General features: G+C 48.9%; 1 protein-coding gene across 1 annotated transcript in view; it reads right to left on the bottom strand.

Moving 5' to 3' along the window:
• The window catches only part of ESYT3 (extended synaptotagmin 3), a 392,268-nt gene extending 373,640 nt beyond the window's left edge, over positions 1–18,628 (bottom strand). Inside the window, exon 1 of the mRNA XM_069616612.1 lies at positions 17,027–18,628. Coding sequence (XP_069472713.1) covers positions 17,027–17,359 — 333 coding nt within the window. The 5' untranslated portion in view covers positions 17,360–18,628. The remainder of the gene's footprint in view (positions 1–17,026) is intronic.
• Positions 18,629–24,868: the final 6,240 nt, after the last annotated feature.

Genomic DNA, 24,868 nt, shown 5'->3' with positions numbered 1-24,868 from the left:
GTTGCCCCTGTGCTATCCGCCGTTCACAGCTTTGGGCTATCTGCCTTAAAGGACGACACAAGCCCAACGAAGAAGCTAGGAGTGCACCAACAAGCATCAACCAGCGTCCACCTTAAGGACTTTTTTTAACCAGTCGACACCCTAGAGCTACAACCAACTGCACCCCTGACACTTGTCATGCCGCAGTAACTCATGCCACCACAGACGCCTCGACCAGTGCGTCAGACATGCCAATCAGCACTGAGACAGCTATTCCTGACCCTGAGCTGCAGTGTACCCGGCGCGGAGTGAAAAAAAAAGCCACTTACCTAGTGGTCCATCTCCAAGTCTGTACTCCCGCTCATGTCGCACTGCATCCCTCAGGCCTGTCCTCGCTTTTCTTCCGTGTTTCTTCAGGCCACCATGGAAAGGGAGAAGGGACTCTCCCCTTCCATGGCGGCCATTTTCTTTGTTTACTATGGCCACCATGGATAGAGAAAATGGACTGTTTTCCTGTACGTAGCGGGCATTTTTTAAAACTAACTTTTTTTTCAGCTGCAAAACAAACATCTCTCGCAGATGGGAAAAAAACATTACCCTGCTCTAACGGGCTGGGGTACGAATGGCAATATGCCCCTCGACTGCGGGCCATTACTGCATAAAATAATGCCCCGGGGCCTTCATTAAGGCCCTCGCTATGCTTGGGCTTGTAACTATGGGCCCCGGGTGCATTACCATATGCGGTAATGGCCCGCAGTCATGGACTTATTGGCCAAGTAATACATTTACACATATTCAACCAATATGCATGGCTGGCCAACGTTTTAACCAAGTGAAAGCAAGCTCTGGCTGTGATTATTCTCTGCACAAGGTGGGGCATATCCCTGCCTGTCCATTGAAGTGGGCTGTTGATGAGGGTGCCTGCAACAAGGTCATTAAACCAGTGGCGGAAACCCAGATTTTCTTTGGGTGCAGAATTCAGGGCACATCAACCTGCCACTTATGCATAGCTGCCAAGTTGCCCACTTCCATGAGAGATGCCTTGCGCCAGTCTTGTTTTTCCCCACTGCATGCTGGGACATGTAAGCCCATCCTTACAATGGGAAAAAGCAAACAACATGTTACATACAGCACGCAACTGGAAACAAAAATCAGGACTGGCTCGAGGTTTCACACATGGAACTGGGAAAGTTGTCAGAAGAGTTAAAGCCTACAGTTTAGTAACATTAAAGACAAGCCGTTCCTACAAAAAACGTAGAACTGACTCTACCCTCCTGAAGCCCTGGGCAGATCGCTGGAGTACCACAAATAGAAGCTAACTCCATGCATCCCCTGAAGAAGAAATCGACTGTTTGCCCAGAAAATATGTAGAATCTTAAGTATCCGTTTCTGAATGTGCATCCCATCAGGTGCACCAAGATCCGTTCTGCTGGATTAACGATGAATCACGCGCCAAATTACATTTCAGGACCACGAAACATGGCGTCATCAATTTTGATGAGGCTCCCTGTATTCTTCGTTGGCCTTGGAGCCAGCGTGCATCTATTCTCGCAAAAAGGATCCCACTATTCAAACATATATATCATAAAATAAATATGGGCGTTAACAATAACAGCGCCCCCATTCGCCTTGAATGTGACTGGAATTAATCTACTTTGTCGGCCAAAAGTCCCGAGGGAAGGACAGGAAAACAGAGCATGGGAACCATTTCCCACGCTGCTCCTTCGCTGTTTAAACCAACGTTTGTCAGGATTACCCGCGCTTGAAGTAGGAGACTACAGAGAAAAAGAGGCCTTAAAAAGACCGAATTACAGGGCGGTTTCTCGCTGCCCAGCCATCGAGGGCGTGTACGTTTTAAACTCGGTTAGCTCCCCAACATCTGGAGGCAGGCCCGTTAATGACGACCTATTCTCTAAAGTTGTTATTTTTGATCTACACAAGTGAAATGTAAGATCTCCAGATCAGGTCCGCATGTTCGAACGGCCAGGAGCCCGAAACTTTATTTTAAGAGTGTGTTTCTCCTTCAACTGCATATTGCTCATCAATTACATCCCAGGACATCAGACCCACCACGCGATCTAGGTGACACTAGGCTGCATCTATTCTGCACAACCCACAGAAACCCCAAGCAACAAACAACCTGAGGTGCCGCCATACCATCACGATGCAGCCATTCAAAAAAGCCTGAATGACCAACAGAGAGACAAAACATGCAAGAAAAATTTGAAAAGTTCTTCTGGTCACAAAACAAGTATAGCCACTTTCCAAATGACCACGGAATGAAGCTGTGGAACTAAATCTGTAGTTAACGTCCAGGATTTAGGCAAATCGGATCACTCCAGATTTCAAAGGCCAGAGTAAAAATATCCTTATGGGTACGCTTGGTCTGTCCCTGCATGCAATGGGGAAAAAAACAGGACTGGCTCAAGCAGTCATGCATGGGGCAGTTTAACTTGGGAGCTATGTGCAAAGTAGAAATGGCATGTCACGTCACGTCAATGTATAGTCGCAAGGAGTTCAGGGGTCGGGTCGAGTGTGCTGCTTAGCCACCATTATCGTAGGATGCAAAATATTTTGTTGTACTGAAAAAACAGCCATAGCATTGGGACCGTATTCTCCAAGACAGATAACAATGGCAAGGTCTGGTACTTTCTAGATAGTTCAGCGTTTGAAGGCGGCTACTTCTCCGGGATTTTGGTTTTCATTCTTAGCAGCAGAGAAGTGCCCCTGTGACAGGTTTGATAAATAACATTACAACGGTAGAGGAAGCTCCTTAGAAAGGATTTCAGCAGATACAATGATCTATTGCAGAAACCATGTACATGACAACTTGCAGAAGTAACACCGCTAAGGAGGAGTATGGAGAGGGCTACAACCAGGTAAAGAACCCCCCCCCCCAAAAAAGGGAAAGCTGCTTTTCTTGGGGAGGATTGCTATGAAAAATCATGCACACTTAAAAAAAAAAAGTAAAAAAAAAACCAAAACAAAATTCAGAACAGGTACACGAAAATAAAACATAACAGCACTGTGGAAGCTAAGAATCAGGCGAAGAAACCAAATTACTACAAAAGAGACTGAGGGACTGTTACAATTTGCGGATGGGAATAGACCACACCTGAGACAGTAGATTTTAAATACTGTTTATTCTTCTCACAACAACTTCAGAACACAGGGATAACGACATTTTAGTGGGTTAACTCAAGAAAAAGAGAGACGTCGTGCAGCTGTCCCTTCACCGGGTGGCCCTCTTGAAAGAGACAGTTTTAGCAGTCTTCCCTTGAGAGATTTGGAATTTAGTTAACCCTTCATCTCTCCCCTTCTCAGGGCTTCAATACTCCCAGATTCTTTTTATACGGCGAGGCCCAGTTCATAACCTTCGCTCTTTCTCCTCAAAGGTCATTAAAACAGGGTTGCTGTCTTCCTCTCCATGCGTCGATCTTCTTTAATAAGTCGTTATAAGAAATGAGCGTTTGGTTGTAATCTCCTCTCTTTATCAGATAGCACGTTTCCGTCGGCAGACCTCTTCCAAGGAAGGCCCCTGTGATGCTTTTGTTGGGCTTCAAGCCTGCAGGCAGGCCCCCCTCGCTCCGCTGACAGCTTTTCTCAGTATCAGACTGCCACCTTGCTGGATCTTCAATTCCTCTCAAATTGCTCGATGTGCACCGTACAGCCCCCTGCTGCTGTACAACGCTGCCAGGCCTGCGCGGCTGTAGTAAAATGCTTGTAATGAAGGCAGGAGTCTCCGAGCTTGTAAACGCTGTATTTATTCTATCATTGGTTTCATGCAGGATGCACACAACATGTGTGCCTCAATAACAGAGGCCAACGGGCCTAATGTGGCTGGGAGGCAGCTGCCTTATGTCTGTGTCCAAGTTTCATAAGGAGCGGGCCCCGTATGAGGAGGGCTCAGCAGGACGCGCCTTATCGCGTCCTCCGCTCGTCCCGTAGTGCGCGCGAAGCGCGCAGGGGCGGAGCTTTGTTCCGCGATGAGATCTCGCGAGAGCGCGCGCTCTCGCGATATCTCTACACATCTCCCTTTTTCAATGCACAGCGGAATCACTGTAAAACATAGTCATTATATCTCACCGGTCTTCTGTGTTCTCTTCTGGGCCTATCATCAGTTCTGGTGCAATTCTCCTGTTGCTCCTGATCGGGATCTGCACCCAGTGCTTCCGGTTCGACCTCAGTTTCCACCCTCTCTCTGTCGTCTCCTTCTGGTTCTCGTTCTTCACCTGCTCCGCAGTCTCTTTCGGTTTCCGTTCGTGATCTCTCTGGGGTCTTCGCTCTTCCCCGAGTCTTCTGGTATAGTGCCACTCTTTCAAGATTCCACGCTCGCCCGTCTTCCGTGCGAACATGATTTGTTCCTTTGTGAATCACTTTGATGGGTCGGCTAAACCGAGACCCTGTGACCTGATCTTTCTTCGGCAACTGGATTTTTACCAAGTCTCCTTTTCCTATGTCGGACGCTTGCTTGGTTCTTCTTCTCCTATCACTCCATAATTTCATGCGTGACTTGTTGCTTTCGATTCTCCATACTACTTCTGCCATGTCCACCACTTCATCTTCTCGTATTTTCGACAACCATGGTGGAATCAGCGTGGATGCCGCACTCCTCCCTCTCAACATTTTGAACGGGAATATTTGGGTGATCCCATTTGGAGTGAGTCTGTGGGCCGCTATGGCCTCCTTGGTGGTTTTGAGCGGGTCCATGCCCGAAGCCGTTGCTAATTGGATGGCGCCTTTTATGAACCTGTTGGTCCTCTCTACAAGCCCATTGGCTTGGGGGTGATATAGGGCCGCTTTCCTTTGTTTTATGTGATTTCTTTTTAAGAATTCCTCCATGTCTTTTGAGACTAGTTGCACCCCGTTGTCTGTAACCACTTCCTTGGGGAGGCCTTCCCTCTGAAAAATTTCTGTGAGTACTTCTATAACGGTTTCCGTGGTTATGTTCGGGACGAACGCGGCCTCCACCCACTTGGATGGATAATCAACCAGTACTATGCCATACCGGTGTTCAGGTGCCATTGCTTCCAAAGGCCCTATGAAGTCAATGCCAAGCTTTGACCACACGGCTTCTGGAATTTCCGTGGGTATTAGGGGTGCTTGGCGAACCTTAAGTCTCTTGTCGCTGTTGAGACAGTCATGGCAACGTTCTATCATGGATCGAATCTCCTGGTCCATGGATGGCCACCAGTAAGCCTCTCTCACTCTGCGACGGGTCATGGTGTTTCCCAAGTGGCCTGCGTGGGCTCTACATAGGATGATCCTTCTCATTCCTGTGGGAGGAATAATCTGATCTGATTTCAGAATTATCCCCTCCGTTTCAGACAGTTCGTCCGACACCTTCCAGTAGGGTCTCATGCCCTCGGGCAACGCCTTTTCAGTTGGCCAACCTTCCTTGGTCCATTTGCGAATCATGGCCATGGTGGGGTCTTTCCCATCTTCCTCTTCCCAGTGTCTCTCACTGAGTTCCAGGTAATCTGGCGCTCTCAAGTCCATGATGGATGCAACTATGCATTCTCCATGAAGGAACGTGGTGGCTTTATCCTTACCCTCCGGCAGTCTCGACATGCAGTCAGCTTGTGAATTTTTCCAACCTGAGATATGCTGGATCTCAAACGTGTACTCTTGCAGCTTGGCTGCAATGCGTGCCAATCTGGGTATGGATACTTTTGTGCCACCCGGGCTGAGCATATGGATGCGGGGCTTATGATCAGTTACTAACTTGAATTTGGTGCCCCATACATACGTCCTGAAGTGTTCTACCGCCCATGCGCAGGCCAACATTTCTTTTTCAATGGTAGAATAGTTCTGTTCCGCTTCCGATAATGCCTTCGATGCAAAGGCCACCACATGTTCAGTGTCACCTTTCTTTTGTGTTAGCACTGTTCCCAGTCCATAAGCACTGGCGTCGGTGGTTACGACGGTTACCCACGCCGGATTAAACGGTTGAAGGCACGGGGCATCTATGATGTGCTGTTTTATATTCACCACCGCCGTCCTTTGGGGTTCTTGCCATACAAATTCCGAGCCCTTTTTGAGTACGTCGCGAAGGGGTGCCGTGGTCTCGGAAAACTTCGGTATGAACTTCGCATAGTATTCAGCCAGCCCCAGAAATGACCTTACTTCCTCTTTGCTGTTTGGTTCCGGTGCTTTAATGATTGCTTGCATGAGATTCTGTTTGGGACTGATACCCTTTTCTGAAATCTTGTACCCTAAGTATTCAACTTCTTTCACTCTGAACAAGCATTTTTCATACCGTAACCGCACCCCTGCTTCTTGTAGCTGGTTTAGGACAATTCTTAACGTGGCGTCGTGCGTCTGCTCATCCTCCGCATACACGAGGATGTCATCCTGGAAGTACACCACGTTTTTAACTTTCCTTAGCAAGACATCCATCATGCGTTGGAAAGCCGATGCTGCTGATGACAACCCGAATGGCATCTTGGTGAATTGGTAGGTGCCAAATGGAGTGATGAATGCCGTGAGGGGTTTCGAACCTTCATGTAGCTGTATTTGGTGGTATGCATTCCTCATGTCCAGTTTTGAAAATATTCTGGCTTCTTTCATTAACAGAATGAGTTCATTTATGCTTGGAAGAGGGTAGTTATCTGTGATGACTTCCAAGTTTAAACTGCGTAGATCTATGCATACGCCGAGTTCCTTTGATTGGGGTTTCTTTATAAGCACGACAGGGATCAGCCATTCAGATGCTTCGATTTCTTCGATGACACCCTCCATCTTCATCTTTTCCAACTGACTTCTGAGGATGTCCCTTGCCGTGGCTGGTACTGGCCTCACTCGGTGCTTTACAGGGACCGCATTCCTTTTGAGCACTATTTTGTGCAGGAAACCCTTAATGTGCCCCGGCTCCTCCGAGAAAAGTGTTGGGTAGTCGCTTTTGACGACAGGTCCGCTCGTCACCCTGACCGACAGGACCTGATCTTCGGTGCTGGGATCCAGTCTGATTTTTAGCTTGTCTTGGTCGTCCCACCCTAGCACTGCTGGGCCTTCGTGACTGAAGTAGACCCTGGTTGTGGTTTCCCTTCCTTTGAATTCTACTTTGGCTTTGATGTATCCTAACAGTTCGACTGACGCCCCTCCAAAAACCGTGGGTTTGTGCCTCGTCATAAGCACTTGCACCTTTTCTTTTCCCACCAGGTCCTTATATGTGCGAAGGGGAATGATCGTTAGATCCGAACCTGAATCTGCCATGACCCTTGTTTCCATGCCATCAATCTTGATCATGCAGTGAGGTTTCTCTCTCCTTGCTCTTGTGCTGTTCACCATGATGACTGTGGGTCTTCCTTCATCTTCTGAGGATGATTCTTTCTCTGTATTGCGATCTGCATTAAGGCTGGAGACTTTCTTGTTCCTCCACCGACACACAATGGAGAAATGGCCAATGCGTTTACAAATGGAGCACTCCTCGTCTCTGGCTGGGCACTCCCTGTCAAACGCCAGGTGTTTCGTGCTGGAGCACCTGTGACACTTTAGGGGTTCTTTCCTGTTCCCTCTCCCTTCTCTCGTGTCGGTTGCCGGCCTTTCTCTTCTTGCATGGAAACCCACAGCTTATATTTCAGCGGAACTCTGGGCCCCAGTAAGCTCCTTTCGTCTTCTCGCCGTTTCCTCGACTGCTCTGGCGATCTCAATCCCTTTCTCCAACTGCAGTTCCTTTTCCACAATAAACTTATCTTGGACCTTCCGACTGTTAGTGTGGTCGACCAACATGTCACATATGAGGCTCTCCGCATTGTTGCCAAAATTACACAGCGCTGCTAATTCCCCCAGCTTGGTGACGTAATCGTCAACTGGTTCAGACATTTCTTGCCTTCGCGTGTAAAACCGTATCCTGTGGAGCACTGTGTTCTCTTTACTGGCAAACCTTTTTATGATTCTCCTGACTGCCTCCTTGAAAACATCGTCATTGTCGCCAGCCACCGGTATCGGGGTGAGACTCTCGAATATTCTTTGACCTTCCACTCCCAGGGCATTTAGTAACATGGCCCTGCGCCTCGCCGCTGAGAACCCTGCCCCACCTAGGGCCTCCACATATGTCGTGAATAGGGGCTGCCATTGTGGCCATGGGATGGCAGGCCTACCTGGAGTTTGGAGAAAGGGTGGCGGTGGCGTTGCTCCTTGCATGCTCTTCCGTGAGTTCTGGTGGTGATCCTCGTCGCCAATTTATGTAGTAAAATGCTTGTAATGAAGGCAGGAGTCTCCGAGCTTGTAAACGCTGTATTTATTCTATCATTGGTTTCATGCAGGATGCACACAACATGTGTGCCTCAATAACAGAGGCCAACGGGCCTAATGTGGCTGGGAGGCAGCTGCCTTATGTCTGTGTCCAAGTTTCATAAGGAGCGGGCCCCGTATGAGGAGGGCTCAGCAGGACGCGCCTTATCGCGTCCTCCGCTCGTCCCGTAGTGCGCGCAAAGCGCGCGGGGGCAGAGCTTTGGTCCGCGACGAGATCTCGCGAGAGCGCGCGCTCTCGCGATATCTCTACAGCGGCCCTTATTGGCTTCTCTGGTCGGGCCTCTCCTGGCGAAACACCCTTCAACTACACGGCCGATGCTGCGGCTCCTCCCCCGCAAGGGAGGGGAACAGCTGTGGGCCCGTCAACGCCGGCTCCACCTCCTTTTCTTCAACTGCGAGGGAGCCCAGTCAGACACAGCTGGTTGGCAACAGTTGATTGCCGACGACTGCGGCATACAGGGATTGGCAGTTCAAAATATAACACACACAAACGACTTGTACCGATCAGCACAACCGGTGCAACTCTTCTCGTTTCTCAACCCCTTTGTTACTTTTAATATGCCCACTCGTACACGGGCTCTTCCTCCGGCAGGGCCTTCTCTGGTTCTTCCTATATTTTCAAGCCACCATGGAAAATATCAAAAACGAACACAAAGAAACAAGACCAGTATTAAAGGAAGGCACCTCTCAGCAGGATAAACATCACCTCCCATTGGAGCAGCAATAAGTCCATCAACCTAGAGAGTACCTCCCTCTATGACATCACACATTCATCTTTCCTTGCTTGACCTCTATCTGGAAGGGCTTAATTGGGTCGGACTACCCTTTAACTCTGGCGCCTCATCACAGGAACTAAGAACCAACTGCAAGTAAAAAATCCCCAAAAAAATGAAAGCTAAAAAGTCACTACATACAGCCAAACTAAATTACATACAAAAGTGTGAAGAAGAAACTAAGAACAGGAATTGGGTAAAGAATTTAAGAAATGACAGAAGAGTACGCTCCAAGACTACGGACACTCAAACCCATCATCTGACTAAGTAAAAGAACCCAAAACGTACTCACAAACCCTTCAGTCCCTTCTCTCTGCACATCCTTCAGTCCCTTCTCTCTGCACTTATGAGCCATTCGTTGACTGCACTTTTTGAGATACTTGCACTTAGCCACTCACTGGCTGCACTCTTGCTTTACCTGCACGTCTTCCCCGTGCACTTCTGCCCTTCCACTTCCCTGCACTTGCGCGATCTGAATTACACAAGGCCTAGCAAGATCGTTATTTTGTCCTCCCTGTGTTTCCCCCTCCTTGTCTTGTCGCGCCTAGAAATGCTTGTGTAAAGGTGCGTAATAAATGCCATATCATAACGGCAGCTGTCTGGAAGGAGGGAGTGGCAATTAGTGACAGGCACCAACTTCAGGTCCACTACGAATTAGGAAAGTGCTGTATACAAAGGTGTCTAGTTGTACCATGTTATGTGTTGGCAGCTCATTCAAACCTTTTGTTTTTGCATTTTGACACAAGTTCTCTCATTTATAATGGGAAGATGTGACAAAACTACAAGTCCCACAATGCAATGGCATGTGTCGGCGCGAAATATATGTTTACTATTGCAAAAGTATTGGTGTGTAATGTACATCTGCAGGCTTAAGAAAACGAGTCTCATCCTATATCCAAATGAGGGAGACAACCAAAACATTGAAGAAAAGGATATTTTTAGAGTGATCCCAATCAAAATCTCTCTCTCCAATCAGTCATACTAATGAAGTGAACCAGACTGCGCTGTGCTAAATTTAAAAAAAAAAAACATTAAAAAAAACTTCATGTACCTATGCAGCTATTTAAGACTTGTGACATCCGACAACATGCAGATAAAATTATATTGATAAATCATTAAAAAAAAGAAAGCAAAGTGCTGGTAATTGCACAATGATTTATACATGCAAACCTTTCACAATTGAATTCTGTTAATATACAAAAAGCCAAGTCATCATTACACACAACAGTTACTAAAATAAATAACCAATTGTTAGGCAGAATTGCATGCAGTACCATCTGGGACCACTACATATAATTAGGACTACAGGTGCAAGTAAAAACAAAATCAACCTTTGGTATAAGTCTGTATTACACTGTTTGTGTTAGTGAGCTGAACAGACAGGCTTATCTCAAGAGGGAATGTGAGCAGTACAAGAGGTTACACAGGAGTCTTACAATCACAGCGGTTCAAGTAGACACATATACTCAAGGTTTCTTGGTAAAACACTTATTCATGTACTACACAATCATTTAGAAAACATTCACTAGAAGGAGGCAACTTAATATTATACACAAACACACTTTCCATATCAAACTAATAAGTTTCTGAACAAATGAAGCACCCCTGAAATAGGAGAAAAATAGCATTTCAGTTACTTTCAATGGAAGTAAAAAGGCACAAGTTAGCAGAATAGATAACAAATACTTTCTTAGGCAGTGCACATAGTTTTAGTTCTGTAGAGGACTCAATTCAGTTCAATAGGCCTAGGCCAAAGCCAATGCACTAGTGTCTTGGATAGGAAAGAGCAGTTCTTGAAGTAAACTGTAAAGTATTTGCCAACGTTCTCAGAAGTAGTTTGTATGAAAAAGAATCATGTTGGGTCACAAGCTGATCAGGCCTGCAAGTTGGGAAAGTTCCACCAACTTTCACCACGATAGAGGCGTTCTCTCAATCGGATTGGCACAGTACCTTAGTATGAAGCAATAGATGCGGCTGAAGATGTTGGTTCCTGGCAGTTCCTGCAGATCTCACTGTTTCGGTGCCTCTGTCGTGGGGACAATAGGGAGGGAGTCAGGGGGCTCCTGCACTGCACAGGATTGTCGGGAAAACTGACAAAATGGAGTCACTTTAGCTCGAGTAGCTGAAATTCAAGCACACAAGCTGGTGTCCTTACCCCTGGTTAATCCTAACCAGCTTGGAGAATGGTATCCAGGGAGCTTACAAGTGGATTGGTCCCACCAAAGGAAGAAGTCGGCTTTGAAGGGGCTTCACCGAGCAAACCAATGGTCCAGGAGTTGCAGCAGCTGTCCTCGTCCAGCTTGTCTTCGGTTCTTTCGTTCCAGTGGTCGACTCTGCTTTCCAGTTCAGAACAGTTTTCTCCCATTCATTCCAGCCTAGATGTCACTCACCTAGCAGGGTGGCTGTCCTTGCCGGACAGTCAGCCAGCCAATCACGCCAGAGTGCATTTGGGTCTCCTAGGAGACCAAGCACAGGGAGTTTCAGGCACCTCCCTCACCAAGACACTGAGACGCCAGAGGTGGTCTTCAGTCCCGAAGCCCACCAAAGGCATAGAAACAAAGGGACCAAACCAGATTTGGCGCGCAGAGACAAACACTAGAAGGACCTTTCCAAAAAGAAATGGTAAAAAAGAAGACGGGACCTATTTAAACAAAGGGCCTTAAGGCACCATCTTGAAAAACATGGCTCCCGCGATTTTTAGCTTCCGGTGTTCGCTGTTGGGAAAAATCATGGTAGTTAGTTGTAAAACCACTGCCACCAGCCATTTTCGATAGAAAAGGGTATCATTTGACTGTTACATGAGTTCCTAGACACAGGGTATACTAGGTAACCCCTCCGGCACTCTATAGGAAGATAGTGTGTGCTGGGTCTAGGAATTTAAAAAAACTAGTAAAGTCTATTTAACCTTACATTCTCTGGCAAACAACAGTTTATCCCAAGAAGGTATTTAAACCTTGGGACAGCCTAAAGGCTTCCCTGTGTCACTGCACAGAGGGTGCTGTGTGACATAAATAAAAAAGATTATGCCTATGGAGTTGGATAAAACTCCATAACCAAAGAAAAACACAGAAAACAAACAGAATTAAAAAGTACAGAGTCCCAAAGTTCAGCTGGGAGTCTCTAAGGTAGAGAGGAATTAGCACATTTTGAGAATTCTCCCTAACACCAATCCCTCTTTAATTATATCTATTAAAAATTAAATATTCACTGTAATATATCAAAACATAAAATTATGTCTTACAATTAAAAGAATCAAGCCTTCCACCGGGATAAAAACATTGATGCACTAGATTAATCCAATCTCATTGGGGAACCTTAGTACCTTGATGATCTGCTTGACCGAGTTTCCCTCAAAGCAAGATTGCCAATGATACTGGGTTTCTAACCATTCATTCTTATACACGAGTGCTCCACAATGATGAGAGTGTAAAGGTGTCGGAGCTGGGCACCTGCTGACTGTGTGCTTGAGGGTTGCCTTTATCTGGTATTGTTACAGTAACAACACGTAGGCTGGGGATGTTCCTTTAAATTGAGGATTTCTCTTGTATATAGCTAATTCATTCTCAGCCTCATGAATTGTATTCTGAGATTATGAAGAAAGAACTTTTCTAAATACTTAGGCAATTTGCCACGTTTTTAATGCTCGAGGCTTAAATCCCAGATTTACATTTCCTCAGTCCCGTGCAGGTTTGTACCAAATCCAAATCCCATAACCTACGTTTTACAATATCCTGGTTCACTTCTAACCGGTCTGCAGCACAATTCAGTTCTTCTATGAGCAAATCACACTACAAATGATTACCCGTATTACTTGTTAATAGGGCATTCAAATCACAAAATAAGGAATTCCTTGGAGGAGACCTTATTTTCCTAAACAAAAGGCATCCCTTCATGGAAATCAAACCTAGTTTAAAACCTATCAGTACTCCAGATAGGGACTGAGGCAACCCAAGTACTGTACGCCAAAGTCCTTATTCTAGGGAGTCAAACATGCCCTTATCTGTATCCAGCTTAGTATCAATTCCATAGATCATGCTTGGTATAACATTGGTGCTATAGTATTTTATAATTGGGACTAGTGAGAACCTCCCATATCTATAGAGGATTCTCCTCATTTTGGGTATGAACCCATCTCTCTTATCAGAAAGTGCACCAACTAGGGCACCTTTACTTCTTCCTCTGAAAATCGGTACTCCTAACTACATAAAATGGTCTGTAACTTCCAGGGGATGTTCACCATATTGGCAACTGTATCCCACTTTCTTATTCCCATCAGAAAACCTCATGACCTGTCTTCCCTTATTGACTTTCCGGTTATTTAGTTCTGCATAGCCCTGTAGAGCCTTTAACATTCTCTGGCTGCCAATTTGGGTAAGGTCTAACAACAGAATATCATCTGCATAGGCCAACCAGTGGTAGAACCAAGTGCTTGTACACTTCACTTTTAAAAAATATTTTCACACAACATTTTTAAAAAAATACAAAATATCTTTCTAACCACCACAACGATGGGGACCCAGAAAACACTTCCTCATTTTTAAAGCATGGCCTACATGTGCTTCACACTTGGTAGTTATAATAAAGCTCACACTGCGTGCTTCTTCAGGCCCTTATTGTCTTTACTTGTGTACACCCTAATCGACGTCTGCCAACGGTTTTTCATAAACGCCTTCTCTTCAAATAATTGTTATAAGCATCCCAAATGTTGATACACTTGCATAGAGTTTGTCTGTCTGTTCTTGAGTCTTTTCACTACGATACCAATTTCTGGGTTTACAACTTGTATCAGGACTGTGACAAGACGTTTCCCTTTTTGTATTTGAAGAGAAGTAAGGTATACTGGCACCATTACCTGTGTAGTTTACCGATATCTGAAACTAGATCTTGCCAAATAATTCTTTCTGAACAGCCAGCGTGTCTATTGTTGCATGGTAACAGCCTCTGTAGACACAAGACTGGAAGGTTTACCTACAACAATGCATGAGGGAAGCAAAAACCAATCCCCAACCTTGCTCAACATGTTCTGCCTTATAAGGATCAAACTAGGACAAGTGGTAGTTTTGCCAATTTCACGAACTACAGTCCGACCCCTTTGAAAGCTTAACTGAGCTGGCTAAAAGAAGGGCAAAAGTAAATGAACAAAAAGTATGAATAATCACCATCATAAAATTATTTAAAAAGCCAAAAAGGTATATTTTGGAAACCAATGTTCTCATGAATCTTTGCTGTGAAGCACACTAGTCTGCAGCACAGATAAAGACAATTTAAATTAGAGCTAGACTGATCCCACTGCGATTGTCATGTTAGAGGATGAAATCAATATGCCTTCTGCATTATTGTCTCAGAGCCATCGATCCTAAAAAAACACAAACAACGAAGCAGATACCAGCTGAAGTAAATTTCGCTTTTGGACCCAAAGTCTGGACCAAATTAAATTGGAAGACTTCTGGCAATACTCACTCTATGTCTACTGCAATTACAACCAGTACAAATCTACTGAGAAAACAGGGGTGGTACAAAAGAAAGAATTTCTTTGCATAACGCCTCTTATCACTGTAGAGATCCCAACATAATTTTACCTTGCACATCACACTACATCGAAAGAAAGCTCTTTGAAAATTCCATCAGACAAAAACCCATAACATCGAAAGAGGATACATTTATTGTGAAGTCAGAAAAAAGTGTAGTCTAGGAATTGTGATTTTGAAAAAAAGTTGAAAGTTCAACCTGAAAGCCTACCAGATAGAGATATGCTAGTCAATTGATTCGCAAAGGAATAGTTTGTGGTAAACCAAGTTCTCCTACTCCTTGCCCCATTATAGAGTCTTAAGTGTGTAGCTTATTTTAGCAACTATACTACATACACACAACATGATGAGGTTTTGGTGGGGTGAGCTCAAAAGAAAAGAAAAAAAAAAAGAAGAACTGACAAGATCAAAAAGGGCAAGGCTAAATAATAGTGCAAGCCCTGCCAATATATCTCAAATAGATACAAATAGAGAGCAGTATCCAGGCTTGAATCAGCAATATGTAACATGTCCCAGAAATGTGGAAAGGAAGAGAGGAAACCTGGGCTTGGGAGTAGTGGAGGAGGAAGTTGTCAAAGAACCAAGTCTCAGTCCCATCTAAAGAATAAGAACACTGAAAGAAGTAGGATAAAACATCAAACAAGATATATTTCCCCAACCGAGAACCTACAACAGGACAAAAAGGGCAAATGTCTTTAGGAATAGGGTTAAAATCCTAACAGATAGCTAAAGGAACTTACATCCTGAGTCAGGAAAAGCTTTGGGAAACGGAAAAGATAGGGGTACTAGAAATTCTCATTATCCAGAGCAGAATATTAAATGAGATACAAATCAAACTAATGTGAAATGCAATAGCAGGGAAAGGAAAATATGCGCTGAAAACATATAATTATTTGTCTAAATTTGAAAAGAGGGGGTTAACTGTAGCCACTGAACTGGAGAAAATATAGGATTGTTTGGGGGAGGCTGCTAGAGTGGCTTAAGGGTGAACATTACACCCTAAACCCAAACATGCTAAATAATGCATAGCCTGGGCCTTATTACCCGAGCACCACTCTATGCTTAGTTTGCAGTCTTCCTTTAGATTTATTTGATTGCCATCCCAGCTGTAAAGTAACCAAACCTCTGAAAATCTACATGGTTAGCAACATTTTATTCTCTGCATAATATCTTGACAAAACAATGTGTGCTTCTTCATGGTATTCAATAAGGCATACTTATACACCCCTTTGGTACACATTCAATTGCAGGTCTTGTAAACAATCATATTATCAAAGCACGTGTCTAATAACCTTTGATGTTGATTGTCTAGATTTCCCTGTGGCAAACCCTTTTATTTCCTCGTTATTGGTTTCAAATACGCAAGTATGTCTGTATGTTGCCTGGACCGTTTTTGGTTCTCTGGTTCCCTTTACAAAGACCATTACACACACTTAATACATAGAACTACTCGGGCAGTCTTGATTGATTGTTCTTTCATGTCCTCTATTCTTTTGGGCTGCTCATGGCGCCGGTTTGTCCTGATGTAATGTAGACCATCACTGTTTGCTGTGACCATGCAGTCTAAGGCTGAAACTCCCCCAAGCCAGAGATTGATTGCATACAAGCCCTAAAATATTATATGTATACCAAAGTGATGTCTCATTTGAGTTAAATGTCATAACGAATGCCTTGAAGTACTAACGGAGAAAAACAGATTGTTTTGTAAAGACATGATCTTGAGAATAGAGGATGTATAGGAGTACCATACAGATACCCAGAGATTTGATTACATTAGACCAGCAATTAAATCTTAAGGAAGACCAATTGCAGGTTAAGCATAGTCTGCAGCTCAAGAAATGAGGCCCAGGTTATACATAATTTTGCAATCGTTAATCTACTTTTGGAAATCAAGAAAAGGGGAGAAAACAACCACCAGACTGCATTGCATATTGAGAGCAGATGGGGAAATAGATCCCTAGATTGTAAACATAGGGACTCCGGAGATAAAATGAGGTTGATGCAACTAAGACAAAAAACAATTACGCAACTTAAAAAAAAACAATTCCTGTAACAGCGCCTCGATGCCGGCGGGCTTTGTGAGCACTTTAAAAATGCAAAAATAAAATAAAAAAATAAGTTATTACCCATTGAAAAATTAAGCAGATATGCACAACAAGTGAGCACCAGAAACACATTAGAGTATAACAAACCATGGCGAACAGATTGAAAAATCAGGCTTGGAGGTCGCGTTTTACTATCTTTGGTCTCCCAGAAGGTACGGATTTGTTTTGCGTGCAAAGCTGGAGAATATAGAGGCATCACAATGTCTTCAATGGGGGAAGCCATGTTTTATACCGAGATAACGCAATTTTAGATTAATTAACGGTGTAAAATGTGTTGCAGCATGGCAATCTTAGAGGCCCTGATGCAGCAATCCCCTAATTACACCCCATCTCCACCCAGCCCCACCACCCCTCACCCCCGCCGTTAGGGCCCCGCTTTACTCACCCAGGCTGGGAGCTGGTGGGTCCCTATGTGGCTGGAGATGGCCAGCTTCTCATCGTATAACACTTCACAGGCCGCAGACAGACGTGCCAACTTGCCACTCTTGTTCTTCCTAAACCACATCAAGAGCAGGAGGCCAATCAAGACCCAGCTGAGGCCCAGACCTAGGTACCCGGCTAGGTAGACAGGGACGAGGTAAAATACAGCCCGGCAAAGGTAGGAGAGCATTTCCAGGAGGAGCAGGTTTACTGCGTTGGGAGAGTAGTCTTTTTCCTTGGGAGGCCCCAGTTTCGAGGGGCTCCTCTGCTGCTGTTCCTGCTGGGGCCCTGGGTTCATGGTTACGGCCTTGCGATGCCGCTAGGCAATGGACTTTCCGAAGGTGCCCTATAAACAGACTCACCCACACCCAAGAATGAGGCAAGGGAAGGAGCAGAGACTTTAGGGGAGGAGAGCTAGCCAGGTGAGTGAAACCAGTCAGAGGAGGCACAACATACAGGTAAAGCCAGGAAATCCAAGAATAAGTAGACCACAGGTGTACAGAGCTCACAGACCCAAGCAAAGGACTATGCGAGTGCAGGGACACTAGGAGAGACGCAGTTGGGTGAAGTGGTGGCTTTCAGAGCAGTATAGAGCTCCCAGGTGCAGCCAGGGAACAAAACTAAGTGGGGGAAGCAGGTACACAGTGACGTGTGAGTGCAGGAAAGGTGGGGGAGCTCAGCCAGGCCAAGTGAAGGCTATCAGACCTGCACAGCCGAAGAAGGGAAACCTTAAGTGAGAGCAGGAAGCAAGCACACAGATCCCAGATATTTGTAAAAGAACCACAGCCTGGATGCCCCGCAGATTAAAGATGCACAGAGGCAGGTAAATACTCAAGTCCGGTTGTGCGCGCAGACAGCGGGTTAAACGGGTCCTATAGTCCAAGCGGGACGGACTCGGGTACACAGGTCCCAATCCGAACGCTAAAGGCGCAGCGTGCACACCTGTCAAACTAGGCAAGGTAAGCTCAGGTACACAAATCCACCCGGGAGGGGCTCGGGTACACAGCTGCCAGTCCAGCTGGCAGAGACCCAAGAACACAATCCACAGTCCAGGTCGAGAAGGCGGGAGCACACAGCGCCCTGACAGACTTCCCAGGTGCTGGCAGCGCTGCTGCTTCAGCTCAGGTGCGCGAGCTCAGGGACACGTCCCTCGGGAAGTTCTGCAGTGGAAGTCACGGAGGCTCGAGTTCACGCTCCCCGCTTCTGTGCAGTGTGGCTGGCGTCGGGGGTACGCGGACGCTCTCCCTCTGTGAGCTTCCTCGGCTACGGCCCGAACGGTTTTATTCCTCTGACTGTGGCTCATGCCGCCCCTGTCATCAGAGCAGCTGCCGGGCGCTGAGTCCTGCCATTGGTATGCCTCCCTCCCAGACCTGTCGGGTGAGCAGGAGAGGGCGGGGTCCGGGAGACAACAAGACACCGCACGCGCGGATCCTCCCAGCCAGCGCATAGGCGCGCAGAGCCCGGAAGCACTGACGGGAGACACCAGGAAGCCCCGCGAGCAGCGCCACACTCGTCCCTACGGGGATACTCGGACCCTGCCAATCCCGGGCCACGCCCACGCCCCCCCGTGACACGCCCTGCAAACACCCAGCGACGTCACAACCACGCCCTCGCTGGAGAACTCTAGCAAACATTGCTGAGGAAAAGGGACAGTCAGACGAACTCGCGGCCACAGCCGCTCGCGACCACGCCCTCCAATAGAGACGTGAAGTGACTCTCCCCCCAACCTTCACAACTGACTATCCCCCGACCCGACAGCGCGAACCCGAGGCTAACTAGCCAAGATACACCCTACCCTTGCGGCACCCCCACCTCGCTGCTAGAATGAACAGAAAGACTTATAAGTTAACTACATTTAGTAAACGATTAGGGGATGCGCCCTCTCACAAACACACCCACGTAGGGTACGTTTTTTGTCCGGGTTTTTTTGAGCCAAGAGCATCTCCGACCCACCCTCAGGTCGGTGAGGCTATATAAATATTATAGAGTGCGAGTGTGTTACCGTGAGAAAATGACCCGGGTCGGTGTGTAAATAACATTAAGATGTCATCTATTGAACAATTTTGGCAACGGTTTATGGGCGACAGGTTGTGGCGCTGCCCTGTGATGGGACGCGCACGCGGCGGTGTGACGTTGCACGTCGCCGCGTGCTGTATAAATAAACGGGGTGTTCCCGGCCGCGTTAGAGCGACCGGGAAGCCCGAACTGGAAGGGCTTGTGTCGAGTGTGGTCCTTCCAGGTTGGGGGCTTACGGGACCGCATGGAGCCAAGGACAAACCCCCAACAGTGGCGACGAGTGATAGCGGATGCCCGGGCCCGGCGGTGAAAGCATTCCGAATTTTTTTCCCTGAAACGGAACGATCGGACATTTCGTTTCAACCCATGGCTGCGGATCGCACATGCGGCTGGTGGCCATTTTGTCAGTGAGGCCGTGGAACTTCATCAGGTTCCGGTCCGGAGGGTAAATGTGATCCAGGTCTAAATTTTGGATATTCTGCTTGCAGGCAGATTAATCTGCACGCCCATGCCTGGTTTGTGGATTTTACTCCAGATTTGGGACTTCTACGTCGAGTGAAAGCTAGGAGAAGGGCTAATATGGCTGGGCCTGCTTAGCCCACTTCATTTTCTCAGCTTAATTTTTGGAACGCCTACACCCCTGAGTCTTGCTGCAGCAAGGGGACACGGTGCTTCTTCATCCCTTTCATCATCAGGACGCTGTGGCTTCCTCTTCGCACCCTTCATCATCAAGGTGGACTGCTGCAGTGGAGATCTTCATGTTGGTGTTTTTCTGTCTTCTCTTCGATCTCCTTGTTGCTGGAGGCAGCCTCAGGTGAGCTGAGGGCAGGATACCACCACCTCTATCCCAGGTTGGACTGTTGCTTTGCCTGAGTGGGGTGGTCAGTCTATGAGGAGGTGGTGGGTGGCTGAGTTGCGGCCCTCAGGACCCAAGGTGGGGGTGCCTGTGCGCTCAAGCCCATGAGTGACATTGAAGATCTGGACGGTGGGGCCGCGGCAGCCGCACAGCTTCCCGAGGACGGTGGTCAGGCGGCAGCTCATCGGCAGGCCTTTCAGCCCCCGGCGCTTCCAGTGCAACAACCAGCGGCGGCTCCACAGCTGCCCCCAAGTTCAAGTAGGTGGTCAAGCTCCTGGGCCTCAGGGGCCACTGGCAGTACAGATTGCTGCTCAGCCAGGACCTCCCATCATGGCTCAGGCACGAGCCCAGGCGGCCCTGCAGCCCTTCCCCGAATTTGATGCATCGGGCCCGCCATCCAGCATGGGGCCCCGGTGGAGGAGGTGGGTTGGTTGCCTCAACATGTATTTCAGCGCCGCTCAGGTGATGGACGACGACAGCAGGGTGGCTACGATGCTGTACTCCGCGGGGCCTGCGGTCCAGGACATTTTTGAGTCGCTCACTCCAGCGGATGCCACCTACGATGCAGCCAACGCGGTACTCCTGTCCCACTTTCTGCCCCTCGCCAAAGTGGACTATGAAAGATTTGTTATGCTATCGCCCAAACAAAAGGAGGATGAGACACTGGATACCTTTTATGGTCGCCTGCGCCGCCTCTCCCTGGGCTGTGCGTGGGGGGACGCGGAGGACATGATGCGCACAATGCTGATTCAGGCGTGCTCCTCTGGCAAACTCAGGAGGCAGGTCCTGAGAGAGCCGGGTATCACTCTGCCCCGCAATCTGGAACTGGGCCGGTGCCATGAGGTGGCGGAGGCTCGGGCAAGCAAAATGGAGGCGGGGTCCCGCTCAATAAAGTCGGAGGAGGCGTGTGCCGTGTGGCGTGGCAGCAGAGGAGTGAGAAGGCCTGGTGGGGGACCCCGTGACAGAGCTGGGAGAGCGGGGGAATCATGCCAGAAGTGCGGCTACGACCTCCCCCACCCGACGGAGTGCCCGCCGGCAGGGAGAACATGTGGTAGGTGCGGCCTGCCTGACCATTTCTCAAGGGTGTGCAGGGCAGCCCTGCCCGTGATAGTGCCGAGAGGCCCGGCTCGGACTTGGGCTCCACGCCAGAACCGCCCGCCAAACGTGGCCCAGGTGGACCAGGGTGAAGAGGATACCCAGCATGGAAGTCCTGCAGGGGAAGGGCAGGAGGCAACCGAGGTGTGTGGTGGAGGTCGACCACTCGCCAGTCCCGGTGCTGGTGGACACCGGAGCCTCGGTCAATGTGATGGTCCGGGGGCACTATGATGCCCTTGGATCGCCCCCAAAGCTGGTCACGCCGAGAGCCCGCATATTTGCGTTTGGAGGACTGGAACCAATACTGCTGGACGGTGCCTTTGTGGCAAGTGTGGAGCATGAGGGCTCGCGAATCAAAGCCCGGTTCTATGTGACCCCTGTGAGCAACAACACTCTGTTGAGCTGTGCCACCGCCGAGGCTCTCGGAATTGTCAGTTTCGCATACTCGGTGTACCTCGAGGACATCAATGATCTGCTCGACAAGTATGCCACCCTCTTCAACGGCATTGGAAGGATGACCGGTGACCCGGTTAGGCTGCACATCGATGACTCTGTGCAGCCCATTGCATTGAAACACCGTAGGGTATCGTTTCATCTGAGGGAGCAAGTTGACAAGGAGCTGGACAACCTGGTGAGTCAAGACATTATCGAGAAGGTCGAGGGCCCGACCCCCTGAGTATCCCCAATCGTTGTGGCTAGGAAGCCCAAACAACCCGAATCTGTCTGGATCTGTGTGGACATGAGGCTGCCCAACAAAGCCATTAAGAGGGAGCGGCATCTCACCCCCACCATCGATGACATTATTGCCGAAGTGCAAGGGGCTCGGTTCTTTTCCAAACTGGACCTTCAGGTTGTCCTCCACCCTGAGTCCCTGTACATAACCACATTCACTACTCACCGTGGACTATACCAGTACAAGAGGTTGAGCTTCAGGGTGTCATCGGCGCCAGAAGTCTTTCAGAACATCATTAGAGGCGCCCTCGCAAATCTGGAGGGTGTCCTAAACATTAGCGATGACATTTTGGTGTTCGCAAAGACTGAGGTGGACCATCTGAGGAAGCTCGGAAAGACCTTTGAGCGGCTACAATCTCTAGGCCTCACCCTTCATCGGGACAAATGTGAGTTCCTGCGTCCCTCCATCGAATTCTTTGGGTTTGTGTTCAAGGAGGGGGGGGTCTCGTCAGATCCGAAGAAGGTCCAAGACATTAAGAAGGCGCAGCCCCCCGAGTCAGTGTCTGACGTAAGAAGCTTCCTCGGGATGGTGACCTACTGTGGGCGCTTCATCCAAAATCTCGCCTCGAGGTCCGAACCACTCAGGGCACTGACGAAGAAGGAGTCGGCCTGGCACTGGTGCCCACTGGAGCAGGCGGCTTTTGAGGACATTAAGAGCGCCCTGACAGCAGAGGACACCATGGCGTTTTTCGACCCGGCGCTGGCATCGGAGATCATTGTAGACGCCAGTCCGTTTGGCCTGGGTGCTGTATTGACTCAAGTGGACCGGGACAGGAACATCAGGCCCGTGGCTTACGCCAGGAAAGCGCTCTCGGAAATTGAGCAAAGATACTCCCAGATTGAGCGGGAGGTAATGGCGGTCCTCTGGGGTTGCAGACATTTTCGACTCTATGTCTTGGGGTGTCCAGTGACGGTGGTGACAGACCACAAGCCCTTGTTTCCCATTCTGGCAGGGTCATCCTCGAAGCCCCCGGCCAGAATCGAGAGGTGGATGCTTGCTCTTCTCGAGTATGGAGTTACACTGGTGTATCGGCCGGGTGTCAACAATGCAGCGGACTACCTCTCCAGACATCCGGGAGTGCGTGGGGGAGAGGAGTATGACACCTGTGCGGAGGAGGCCGACGATCACGTTCGAATGGTGGTGGAGGCGGCCACGCCAAATGCGATACCTCTTTCAGAATTGGAGGCTGCCGAGGACGAGTGCTTTCAGATCCTGAAGCACTCAATGCAGCACGGCTCCTGGAAATCCATCCTGGAAGCTCTGGCAGGGCTGACCCAGGAGGCCAAGACAGGACTTGAACAACTATGGAAGGTCAAGGACGAGCTGTCGTTCTCGGCGTCGGGCCTGCTGCTCCGAGGGGACCGGATAGTGGTCCCCCAGTCCAAGGTAAAGGAGGTGATCACCTTGGCCCACCACGGGCGTCAGGGAGCCGCCAAGACCAAGGCGAGGCTGCGGCTGAAGGTCTGGTACCCGGAGCTTGAGCGGAGGGTCGATGACTTTGTGGCGGCCTGTGTATGGTGCCAGGCGGCCTCTCCTCTACAGCGAGACCCAGCAATCGAGGTGATGCCCCGAGGCACGCGGCCCTGGGAGGTCATCCATGCAGACTTTGGGTCCACGTCCGTAGGTACCCACTTCATCGTAATAGTCGACGATTACTCACGATATCCGGAGGTGGAGTTTGTCGAGTCGGTGGCCTTCGAGCACGTGGTTGTGGCCGTGGAGAAGGTGTTTGCGGCCCATGGTTTCCCCCACACCCTGTGCTCGAACAACGGGTCGCCGTTCCAGAGCGAGCGGTTCTCCGAGCTTATGGAGAGCTGCGAGGTTCAGCACAGGAAGGTGTCCCCGTTGTGGCCCCGTGCAAACGGAGACGCTGAGAGACTGATGCGGACACTCAACAAGACCTTCAGGATCGCTCAGGGACAAGGGCAGTCACTCCAACGAGCCCTATACCAATTCCTGCGGGTGTACCGCACCACCCCCCATGCCTCCACGGGGGTGGCTCCGGCTGAGGCTTTGTTCAAGCGATGCCCCCGGGGTCTGCTACCTGAAATTGGGGAAAAGGAGCCGGGAGTGATTGACAACCAACAGGTGGAGGCAGACCGGCGGGTGAGGATTGAACAGGAGAACATGCAACGGGGTCTCCGGCACCAGCGGCTCGAGCCGGGGGATGAAGTCCTCATCCGCAACCGACACCCCCATGGAAAGCTCTCGCTGCCCTATGAGCCGGAGCCGTTGGACGTGGTGGCTGTAAAAGGGTCCATGGTGACCGCCTGGGACGGAAGGTCTGCTGTCACCCGGAATGTCAGTTTCTTTAAGAAACTAGGTGACGCAAGAACTGAGCCACCGCTGGAGCCTGACTTGACAGAGGTGCCTGAGGACGTAGGAGTCCCCTCCAGCCCACCGGAATTCCCGGTCCGGGGGACGTCTGCAGAAGGACTTCCCATGCCGGAGGTAAGCGGGAGGTACCCCCAGAGGGCTGGGTGAGGGAAATCCGCTTACCTCAGCGAATACGTGCTGGGACATTTGTTTGGTCAACCGGAATGAGGGGGTCCGGGTGGTTGACATTAAAGGGGTTTGGGCGTGAATTGTTGTTGTTAACTGTGTGGTTTGCAGTGTATAATAAAACGCAGTTGTGTGTCCTCCCGAAAAAGGAGGAGTGTGGCGCTGCCCTGTGATGGGACGCGCACGCGGCAGCGTGACGTTGCACGTCGCCGCGTGCTGTATAAATAAACGGGGCGTTCCCGGCTGCGTTAGAGCGACCGGGAAGCCCGAACTGGTGTCGTGTGTCGAGTGTGGTCCTTCCAGGTTGGGGGCTTACAGGACCGCATGGGGCCAAGGACAAACCCCCAACACAGGCTAGGTGATTAGAGCCGTTTTCTATTGCATTTTTTTTATTTATTGTGAATTGGTTAGTTATTTATTATGCGCTCCATAGAACTCGGAGGCTTAAGGGCGCAAAATGAGGAACCTTAGTGTTGTGGTTGTGGGTGTTGTGTCCGCCTTACGTCCCGCTACCTGGTGATGTAAGGTGCCATCTAAATAAAGGGCCCGCCCCTGCTACTTGAGGGCAGTTCCGGGCGCACGCCGCACCAGTGTGTCCACGTCTC

Source organism: Ambystoma mexicanum, chromosome 9, assembly GCF_040938575.1.
Source record: "Ambystoma mexicanum isolate Mex_15411 chromosome 9, UKY_AmexF1_1, whole genome shotgun sequence".
Lineage (NCBI taxonomy): Eukaryota > Metazoa > Chordata > Amphibia > Caudata > Ambystomatidae > Ambystoma > Ambystoma mexicanum.
This window is presented reverse-complemented; position numbering and strand designations above follow the sequence as displayed.